Here is a 12137-nt window from a genome sequence, read left to right as displayed (position 1 = left end):
AGCAACAAAACTATGCAAAATCTATGCTGCTCACTGAAATAGTTAATTCCATTCTACATGCTTGGCAATTAACCCTCTCACAAGAGATTCTTTCAACTTCATGTCACAGTAGTCTCTTGATTAAATGACTGACATTGTGCAAAGTGCATAGATATCAAAGAAACAAACACAAAATGTAGTCAGAGCATAACAGTGTGCGAACAAGTCTTTGCTACTCTACAAAAACATTTCTTATAAAACATAAAATAAGTGCAACATAAGAAAATAAGGTAACATTTGCCAGTTTCTTTTTCTAAACATGATGTATGATGACTTTATACATTGACATCACGATAATGTACATATAGTCATGTGACAATAATGTTTATGGCTACCTTTGACTTTTATGTCAACTGAGTCAACATATTTACTTGAAACTTAATGAACAATGATTACCTTAAAGAAATTATCAACACAATAATCAAACAAAAGCATCTTAAGTTTTTACAGAGTAATATACTAAAGGCAATCTTATAGCCAATAATGCTGTTGGTGCCACCATCTTAATGACATTAACATTGTGCCATAGGCATTGTCTAATAATCTTTGGTCATGTTGTAACATGTAGTAATTAACATAGCATTAATCAACTGGAATGTAAATTGGGAGGAGGAATGACCGAATGAAAACTCAGTTTATGGACACAAAATGCAACAGTGAAGATACAAATCTCAATGGAATACAGAGGTTCAATATGCTATTGAGTTGCTCTGGCCCTAATTCTTTGACAATGTGACTCTTGTATTAAATATGGTATTTATTTGAAAAAAAAAAGACTCAAAAATCTTTTGTCACCTTCAAACAGCATTTGTATGAATGTCACAATGTAAGATGGCAATATTCAATGGAAAGGCTCTGGCAGTCTACATCCAGCAAAAGTGGTACAGAATCTATTTGAAATGTACACATTGTTGTTGAACAGCCTTACATTAATAGGCTAATGGTTGCTTGGGTTCTCTTCCATTGAAAAATACATTTGGGCAGTATGAGCTTAGGAAGGAAACATAATTTGAAGATCTGGCTGTCTTCTCTGGTCTGCCTTATAATGGTTTCTCTCCCATTAGGTGCAGAATTGATGTTCAAATCAGGCGGCTGGTGGTACTTTGCCCCTGCGTATACTGGGACCTACGTTGGCTGTGGAAACAAGAAAAAAAACAATGGGATATTACTTCAGTCTGTACTTACTTGTAAGTTAAAAAAACAATCAAACAATACGCAATCACAGAAATGTCATGATCATGGTGATTTTAAGGTAAAAACAAGTTGTCACAAGTTTTGAATTGCATGTAAGCTTACACACTCTCCAAGATAGAAATGTAATTGTGACTCGAGAAAAGCAAAACAAACACATGGATACAATGAATGTGTGGCTGCATATGAAAAGGGGATGCAGGCAATTAAAGGACATATGTTCTTGCACAAGCACACAAAGTCTATATAATGTTAATAATCTCCAAGCAGAGCTACAGTAGAGTTGGGTAATTCCTGATTATTTCACGGTACATATTGTACTTTTATGTTCACGCCGACTTCACGGTTTTCCCTGTCACTTCTGTACTGTGAACTTATCATGATTAAACAGTCAACAAATAGTTCCTGGACTTAAATTCTTTTTCCAGCATCTGTCAACACCGTGAATATGAGTTCCGTGAACACCTCTATTTTTCTCAGACCGTGAAATTTTGCTACCATGAACATAAAGTGTATTGTTTGACAGGCTTAAACAATCAGCTCGTCAGACTGCCACCCTCACAACCAGCCCAACATCCAATAGCCAGGCCAGAGGGTCAGAGGGAGACCCCGCCGCATCTGGATACATGGCGTGACAGAGACACTGAGCACCCATGGCCCGACACTTCAGCAAGCGACTCGACTGGTCCTTTGACGCCCCCATAGAGGCAGAAGTGGCCGGATAAAGTAAATTTAAAAGTAAAGCAAACAATCAGCTTGGGGATTAGGGGATAAATCCTGCAGAATTCAGCATTAGGCATTGCCAGGAACCCCCAACCAGACCCTTTAATCATTCAGACTGGACAGGTTTTTCCACCAAGTTGAACAAGCAAAGGGACAAAGAATGACATCATGGGACTTTCCAGGCCTGAAGGGAAAGAGCCAGAAGTGAAGCTGTTAGGACATACGCAGTAGAAAATTCGAAGCACTTTTGCAGTTTGAAGCTTCGAAGCAGTCTAAAGCTGACATTGAGCACACCTGCTACTCTACCAGAACCATCAAGATGCCATTCACAGGACAACAACATTCGGTTAGTTGAGGGGTTCTTTGCCACATAACGTTACATGTAATAATTGCACCCTGCAAAGATTATTGACTTTTGAATGCTTGCAATTTAACCTTTAAGGTTTCAAGGAAACTATACATGGATTTTCCGACAGAAATTAATTTACTAGTAGAATTTTGGTCTCTATCTAGTGAATTAATGAGATAGTGACCCTCTATCTCATTAATTCACGAGAATGAGAATTTTGTTCTCTATCTAGTGAATCAATGAGATATCGACCCCCTCATTAATTTACTAATTCATAGATCTCATAATTTACTAGACAAAAATTTTTTCTACTGAATCAATGAGATAGAGGGTCGCTATCTCATTAATTCACTAAAATATGAATGGTCTATGTGGGGAAATTAGTTTGTTATAGTAAAAAAAATGAATGTACTGAAAGGAGTTATCACCAGTTTTCCCAGTTATCACGGGTTTCGAATTGAATTTCCTATCTCAACTAAATAAAATTTTTAATGTGATAAATAATCAAGTGTAAACTAGACATTCATGTTGGTATTTGACAGGGTACAGCCGGCCTACAATGTAATTATTAACACACCAGCTTTGCAGGCACACAGCATAGCAGTAGCCTCAGGGTAACCATTTGGATTTTCGCTCCCCAACGCTATCCAATTTTTTTAGCATTGCAGAGCGAAAATCCGGATGGTATCCAGGCTAGAATTGCAGCAGATAATAGATTCTTTCTAGTAGGTCAAAATTTAGGGTTAGTGGCAACAGGGGTGCCAGAGTATACAGTGCAATTTTAAGGAATACAGTGCAATCGTATTAGTATACAGTGCAACTTTACGGAATACAGTGCAATCGTATAAACTTGCATTGTATTCCGTAAAATTGCACTGTATACTCTGGAACCCCTGGGCAATAGGAGATTGCTATGATACCAACTGTCTGAACACCTGGAATGTTATAGATGTGTATTTACCATAACATCCTGCACTGAAACTTGTCCCCCATTTTGTCACTCTGCGACAGAGGTGCAGCACATACTACAGCTGGTTCCCGTGGCTCATACTGTTAGTACTTTTACTTGGAGGTGCTTTAACAGCTGCAATATTCTTTTTCAAATGGACACCACAACCAGGTACAAAGAGTTTCAGTTAAATATTTCAGTTACAATTCAATATTTGTCAATGAGTCTTGCAAGGCTCTTTAAAATGTGTAATAAATTATGGTCGTCTGATGGACTTTTTATCAGCCAGATACATAATTATACTGTCTGTAAACATATTACATTGTACTGTGTACAATGTAACACTGACACTTGTGCTGGACTTCAGATATATTTTAGAAGTGATACAAAAGGCTTTAGTGAAACTGCAACATATATTAGTCAATAATATTATGTACTTTTAAATGATGAAAATCTTACATATGATGTATGTGGATGAGTTTACTAAGTATATTTTTATGTACATGTAATGTCATGTAAATACTATTTTGATGGCTAAAATTACATTTTACATTGTACTAAGATAGGATTTAACCTGCTGTAATGTCCCTGGATTGAATAACATTTCAGCCACTACCAGTAGGCTGTAATGTTTGGACACTGTCTTTCTTACCAAATAAACAATCATGTAATGTAATTACATAATACAGATAAAGATCCACGCATCCAAACATTGAAAACCAGCCTTCACCTGAACATACCTAAGGATGTCCATTACACATACATCTGTCTCCATCATGATGACTGGAGTGGGTGCATACAACTGGATCAGATGCTTCGTGGAAGTATGACATTCAACATCACAGCTGAAAGAACAAGTGCGTTAAACTCTACTTAATAAGTCTTGTTTGTCTTTAGCCATAGCTAATGATTTGTCAATATCTTTAGATCATTTTAGAAAGTTGAGTCAATATTTCCTACTGATGATATTTTACTTTTGTGTTTTTCTGTTTTTGTTTCTGGGGTCTTCCCTCCAAGACACATTGAAAAATAGGCAATGATAATGTTGTCTTTCCTCTGGTTAAAACAAAAAAGCCCACATTGAAACTTTGAACTTTTGTTACAATACTTTTGGCTATAATCCTTTTGTTTTTCTGGTCCATTCAAACTTGATGATTTAACATTTAGACGGTTGCTCTTTAGGAATGCTGAAACGCAGAAATCTTTATGTCACAAGTGACTTCATCACTGTTCACCTTTCTACTATCAGAAGCCCATCGTGACGAGTCTAAAGCTGATATTGCATTTGGCTTCTACTGGGGATGTCTAGGTGCTTTTTTGTTTGTGTGCGCAATCATAGGCCGCCCACTCTATAACAGTAAGTACTTCAGTCCTGGCACCAGTACTGCAAGTAAGTTATTGACACAGCTGCAATATGTACAAAGATGTAAATTTTAAGTCTCTGAGTCTGCAAGAAAAATCTTTGAGGAAACTTTTAAGATGCTAAGCTGCCCATCATCTTGTTTAAAGTCAGAACAAGGTTACATGTATGTGGTATGACTATTAACTGAATGTCTATTAATAACGTCCTGAGATTTGTCCAGATTTGTAAATACATGTATAACTAGAGTTCCACGACCTCATACCTTCGCCTAATGTTACCCTTGGGCCTTGACGAGAGTTGACGAATTTTAAATCATTTTCATCTTTCTTATCTGAAGATCCCAATTTGCATGAATTATATCAGTTAATCATGTTACCGGGTACATGTATTCACCTAATGACAGTCATGTCTTATGAAAAATGGCCAATCTAGAATTTCTTTATGAATTATGCAAATGAGGTCCTGATTTGTATGTTTTTTAGTGATGTCCGCCTTCACTTCACTTAAAAATGCCACAAGTATGAGATTCCCTGCAGTTACTATGGAATTACAGCTTTTTCGCATTTATTATGCAAATTAGGCCTTCATTTGCATAACCACTATCTGCCAAATGCTCTAGCTTCTTCTTCACAATTACACATGCCACATGTTTGAATAATCATATTATGGAAGGTAGCAGATTTATAGAATATCCACATTAATTATGCTAATAAGCTGCTGATTTGCATAACTATCATTTTAATATGTCAAGCATTCTTAAGGCTACCCACATACCAAAAATCCGTCAATCGATTCTTGAGTTATCCAGCACGTCGGCAGAACGCACGGCACCTGCGTGAAACCCGTAATGTATTGTGCATAGCACTTCAGTAGAACGTCTCATATAAGGTCGTATTCGTGCATATAAGGTTAACATCCCGTCTGTAGTTTCCAAATGTTATGTTGGAAAAGATATCCTCTGCAACAGGCAAAATTCTGATGCAACATTGACCAAAAATCCATCGAAAACCGTGAAAATACAGGGTTTTGCGCAGGCGCAGTACGTTCTGCCGACGTGCTGAGTTATCCTCCTTCGAATATTTTTCAACGAATGCTTCAGAATCTGCAGTTCAAGAACAAGCCGCTACAGGGCCCAAACTCATGACCCTGCTTCCCCAGCCCAAGAGCTACCTACAGTACCATCCAAATCTAGTGACCCTACCATGTCCAGATCACGAGATATCAAAATCGGAAGTTCAGTTGCAGTACCATAACAAGCCGCCAGGGGGTCCAAAATCTAATCAGTTCGAGGTGTCAACAAGACCTTATTAGTAATCCACCTACGAAATATAAAGACAATCCATCTTTAGTTAGCCTTCTTGAGTTATCGTGTTCACACACACACACACACACATACGTGTACACACACACGAATGCCAACAAAACAATTAACCTTCTTGGCGAAGGTAAAAATGTAGAAAACGTACAGCTTGAAAAGTAGGTACTTTAAGAAAGCCCAAAATGTCTTTCTCATCTATGAAATGTGTGACTAGAAGCTGTGCCCATTTCAAATCCTGCAACTTTCTGCCTTCAATTTGATTTCTACATACAGCTTGCCGAAGGATACTGTCCTCACACCACTATTGCAAGTAAGTTAACACAGCATTGCAATATGTACAAATAGGTAAATTTTAAGTCTCTGAGTCCACACCAATTTACCATGTTGGTTCTCTCTCGGATTTTTTCAGAAGAAATATGACGGCGAAAAAAGATAAGTAACAAGAATTCAGAGATCTCAAACCTCCATGAAATATAAAATAAATATGTTTTTGTAAATGCTTTCTTTTTTGGATTTGTCTCATTGACTATCGAAGGATGATCGTAATTACCATAATCTACATGTAGTTTAATTCATGGTTTTCTAAACTCAAATATTTTCTGTGTGAAATTTCTATCCTTTGGCAATATTTCTAATGCCTAATACATGCATAGTGTTGTTAAAACATGTCATAAGGTATAAAATACCAATCATTCACCAATAAGGAATCAGATCATTTTCACATTAATTATGCAAATTAGATCAACATTTGCATAATTGGTACCTGTTGATGTTCCACCTTCCATAGATTACATACATTACATGTATAAGTACTTATAAAACACTGTAAATACAGAATTTCCTCCTTAATCTGTCACCAAAAGGTCAGGACCATAGCATGTTCAGGACAAAAGATACAAAAAACATAAGTTCTGCTGCAGTACCAAGGTCAGCCACCAGGAGGCCCATATTTGACCTTGACCTTTGTCTTCCTAAGTCCTAACAACATACCAAATATAAAATATCCATTAAGGCCTTCATAAGTTATGCTGACCACAACATTGTGGAAACACAGACACACACATGCCAATTACTAGTATAACCTCCATTTTTATGATTATAGTAGACTGAGGTAAAAATAAAAACAGGTCTAGGCATCCTATTATAACCCCAAATGCTATGAAAGGAGCCATGAAGTCAACACAAAAGGTTGGATTAATATTTAAACAAGGAATTTTGAACTTTTAATCAAACAAATGCATTGATAGATGGAAAAACTGTGACAACTAGGAAAAAGGACTTTTCTCAATTGTTGGGGGCAAAATATGAGCATTTTTGGGTTGATTCAGAAGCAGAATGTTTTTTCAAATCAGAAAAAAATAAAGAGGCGAATCCGAGAACCGAGAACCAGCAAATTAAATTGGTGTGGCCTGAGTCTGCAATAAAAATTTTTTTAAACTTCCTGCTAACTCAGAGGAAAGATGCTAAGCTGCCCATCATCTTGTTTAAAGTTAGAACAAGTAAAATCTGAGATTTTATACATGTACCTCCGGGCTTTTTATTGTATATTTCTATATGTTGTTTCTTATGACTATATATATTATATAGTTGATGGTGTTAAATTTTAAATGTATGTGTTAGATTTAGCATTCCTGGTTGTGTTAACACAGGTCAACATTCTCATCTGCAGTACATAACATGTACCCACGAACTTATGAAATTCTAATAATCTGCCACAAGGAACTCTAATGAAACTTAGAATGACAACCAGAACCGTTAAATCTGACGTTAAAAATTAAAGGTAATCAGTGTTATGACATACATCAAAGCGGGCACATGGTGCGTATCCACAAATATTTCGCTCGAAAACACACTGTGACTGAGCTTATAGTACGTCAAATATACAAGGGTTTACAAGAAGTTGTAGTTTAAGTAATGTACGCATGTAATGTTTGCATAATACTCAATTGCATACTTGTGACTCACTACATGCCGCCTTTACCAGATCAGATGCCCCCGTAACACTTCCGGGTTCGGTCGAGTAAAAAAATCTGTGAAAAGGCATCATAAATCCGCAAAGAAATATATTATTTTCACCAAAGGTTCTTTGAATTGTGCATATTTGCACTAAATCTGGCTATGCGGCCGTGGAAAACAGCGTATTAGCGCATATTTTTTAAGAAAGAATTTATCGAGACTGGACCCCCCTTTGTGCGGATTGGCTAAGACAAGTGGACCAGACCGATAATACCGTTCAGGGTCAAAGGGTTGTTTGGGGGCCACCAAAAGTCTTAATTTTCACACCCGAAAACTCAATAAAGACATTTACAATAAAAACAAATTTAAAGAACGTGCACCATCTACAGACCAATAGCAAAACGTATACCGAGTCCAAAAAAAATCCGTCCACCCAAACGCGAGATACAGAACAGCTGCGAACATGAAAATCTCAATCTCTTACAAAACCCTTCCGCGGAAAGATGTCTCCTTCCCCGGAGGTAACAAGGTACATGTATGTGGTGTGACTATTAATTGAATGCATCCAGAAATGTCAGAATAGGTAAAGCTAGCTTGAAAAGTACTTTAAGAAAGCCCAAAATGTCTTTTCTCTTCTATGAAATGTGTGACTAGAAGCTGTGTCCATTTCAAATCCTGCAACCTTCTGCCTTAATTCAATTTGATTTCTACATACAGGTTGCCGAAGGAATGTAGTAATGTAAAGGAAGATGCATCACCACGGAGTGAAAATGTAGGAAGACCATTATTTAAACCATACTGTCATTCCCCTGTATGCATTAGCATTTAGCACATTGGTACATGATATACATGATTGTGTAGCATATGTTCACGTTGGAATTATAGTTTAAAAAAAACAGAAAATCATAAATGTACATGGCTAAGGGTTCCAATGACACATTTCTGCACACATTAATTCAAACCTGAAATTCATATTTTTCTTATGTCTCCAAATATGAACTCCACGGTCGAAGCATGTGGTCTTGTAATACCTTACCCTTCCTACTATCTATAAGTATTCTTAAAAAAAGACATATTAAATAATGTCATGCAATCAGGAATTACGTATATCTATTAGTGTGGAAAGCATTTTGGAAACCTGAGGAAACCTGCAAATACTGTTGGAAGGGAACTTCAATCAATAATGATGTTTAGAGATTTCCACTAATCTTAGAGACCGGAGTGCAGAATGGATTGTGCAATAGTTCTGTACATGTACACATGTAGTTCTATTTTTAGTTCTTTTTTATGAATATTGCTTGTGTATCAATTTTATCAAATCTATCATTTAATATTGGATGATATTTACAACATCATACATCCTGGATGGGACAATGATAATCTCTGTTGCCAGCAATATATTATGTAAATTATCATTACATGGCAAATAACTATTATCGATATTCAAATCAAAACCTTTTAACTTCATCAATCCTTTCTACATTTCAGACGGCCTCCAGTCCACTAATTGCTCCAGCTGTGAGCTCAAAGGTCCAGCAGACTCAAAACGCCTCAACAGGCGGTGCATGCTCCAGTAGGGTGAGTTTTTGTGATGATCAACTACTAGTAGTTAAGTCAAATGACAAACACCCAGGACATTAATGATATAGGGAATGTTCCTGAGCAGTTTGTAACCACTTTATTTGTGCATGGATTCTTCTATTTAGTTATATGGTCCTATTCCTAACTTAAACATTAATAAATATTTCTGAACAAGGGGATATACTTAGAGGGAGAAATGCTGTTACAGTTCCAGGTACATGTACATGTACTTGTATGTAACCTGTAACCTTGAGGTGGATTTTGGGAAGAAGCCCTAAGTCTTGCAAAATATTAATTGTTAAATGTTATAGCTGGATGCAAGACATTCTCTTTATTTCTTTCAACATGTAGGTGGAACACCCTTGTGCAGTCAACATCATTTCACAAATAGATGTAAGTTTACACCATCATAAATAAAAAATATCTGTCATGTTTATTACAAACTTTGTTGGAAAGTACAAAACCTAACATGGGATTGATGTTTCAGTGGGATATGTCATAATGAAAAAATAATGTTCATGACTGTATAAAAAATAGAGAATCATGGCCTGTAGCTATAATATTATACAATGTCATGTACCATAGTAGATTGTAAATTATGTCTATAAACAAGACTGAAGACTGATGACAATCATGTATCATGACTAACTTGTTTTTTGTAACTTGTAACATGTATTAGCTGATGACCATCACTATCTTTGTTTTTTTACTACACACGTAAACGTATATTAGAAAGTTGTCATGAGTATTGCACAGGATAATACTAGACGTACTCTTTTAGGCAAACTTGATTGTGTGAAAAGTGCCAGACAAAATGGGGAAGTACATGGCATATTGACATTTCTCACTTCTGACATTCAACTTGGCACTACATATTTTTTACAGCCATCCTTTGATGCTGGACCAGAATTAATTGGGACTGTTGATGGACATGTGAAAGAACTGGAGGCAAAGATCAGAGCCAGTGCTTACAGCTCAGAAGGTACATGCATTCCTGGAGCTGCTAATTTTACACAATCATATAAAGAATTAAGTGGCAGCTTTATAATGCCAATGAATGAATTTTTCAGTGGCACATGAATGTAAAGGCCACTCTGAGCCAATGTGGACCTATCATAGCAGTGTGACAGCCTTGTTAGCTTTCGTCCGCTCCCCAAGACAGGGGAGCAGATCTTGGGGAGAGGACGAAAGCTAACAAGGGTCAGGCACTCAGGCTAGACCTATCAGACAGTATGTAACAGTGATTAAAAGGCAAATTACCTGAGGGATCCTTTTGCATGCTGGGGAATGCAGGGACCAAGATTGGCCCAACCGGACACATGTATGTCATTATGATAATAATTGTGCTGCATTGTCACCACATTGTCCATGATGGTGTGTCTGTACAAATTAATTGCCAAACATGTGAAAACATTGTGTAGGTGTCAGTATCCATGACTACTCTGTTTGGTCATGGTAACTGAAAAAATGAATTATTTCAAAATTGTTGGGTTATGGTCAATTTGTCAACTTTGCATTGATTGTCTTTTTCATCACAATGGCTTAATAAAATAATTAACCTAGTAATTAGATTACATTGTACTTAATATGCTTTCTATTTCCTCAGCACCTCTGAAGCCAAAAACATATGACTGTTTCATCATCTACAGCAGAGATGATGAAGACTTTGTGTACGACAAGTTGATCCCCTTCTTCAATAGCAACAACATCAAGTACTGTGAACACCAGGAGCATTTTGAACTCGGTAAAAACATATTTGACAATGTAAACACGTGTATAACACAGAGCAGAAGGGTGGTTGCAGTTCTGTCCAAGTCATTTTTTGCCAGTGGCTATTGCATGGATGACTTGAATGCTGCAAGGGGCTATGCTGCTAGTAATGGCTACAGTGTACAGGACTTCCTCATCTCAATCAAAATCACAAATTTTGTATTTCCCCCAAAATACTGCGACATCAGTAATTTCACCTATGCTGACTTGTCCGAAGACATCAATGATGAAAGAAAATGGCTTCAGATCAAGAAAGCTCTTACTGAGTGCCGTTTGGCCTCAGTGGTCATGAGGATTGATATGGATGCCAAGTACTGTACACCAAAATCCAGACTTCCTGTGCAAGATGTGTCTGTCACTGCTAGTAAGTATGGGACATTTGAGGCTATAGTACGTGTACACTACCAAAAATGATTTTTCTTGTTTTTCTTGTTTTTCTTAATTCGTGGACAAATTTTCTTACATGAAGAAATTTCAAGAAAAATTAAGAATAAATAAGAAAAGAGCAACAGATCGTTCTAAAATTTTTTTCTTGTAAATTTTCACTACAAGAATCATTTTCTCATTTTTCTTACGTGAAGAAATAATTTCTAGCAATGATTTTCTCCCCCTAGAATGTTCTAGAAAATTGAGTTAAATGGTCTTGTTTTTCTTGTCTGTAGAATTACTTTCTTGCCATGGTTAAGAAAATACAAGAATTTTTCCCTTAAGTTTCTTGTATTTCTCATAGTAAGAAAAACAAGAAAAGCAGGGTTTAAAAACAAGTCATAACTAGAATAACATTCTTGAATTTTCTTGTTTTTCATATCAAGAAACTTTGAGAAAGGAAGTTCTTGCTTTTCTTGGGCTGTGTCAGAAAAAACAAGAATTTTGATCTAACCTTTCTTGAGATATATTG

At 36.5% G+C, this 12137-nt stretch overlaps 1 protein-coding gene across 1 annotated transcript; it reads left to right on the top strand.

Annotated features, from left to right (window-relative positions):
• Positions 1-1883: 1883 nt before the first annotated feature.
• Positions 1884-11653, top strand: LOC109464235. The gene is made up of 5 exons (XM_019761173.1): positions 1884-1943; positions 9377-9466; positions 9821-9862; positions 10355-10451; positions 11076-11653. Exons 1-5 carry the CDS (start codon positions 1884-1886, stop codon positions 11651-11653), a joined length of 867 nt encoding a protein of 288 aa, XP_019616732.1.
• The last annotated feature ends 484 nt before the right edge of the window (positions 11654-12137 follow it).

The sequence above is a fragment of the Branchiostoma belcheri genome, unplaced genomic scaffold (genome assembly GCF_001625305.1).
Source record: "Branchiostoma belcheri isolate BF01 breed outbred unplaced genomic scaffold, Haploidv18h27 scaffold135, whole genome shotgun sequence".
NCBI classification, from domain to species: domain Eukaryota; kingdom Metazoa; phylum Chordata; class Leptocardii; order Amphioxiformes; family Branchiostomatidae; genus Branchiostoma; species Branchiostoma belcheri.
Note: the sequence above shows the minus strand (reverse complement) of the source record. Positions and strands in the feature narration are given on the sequence as shown.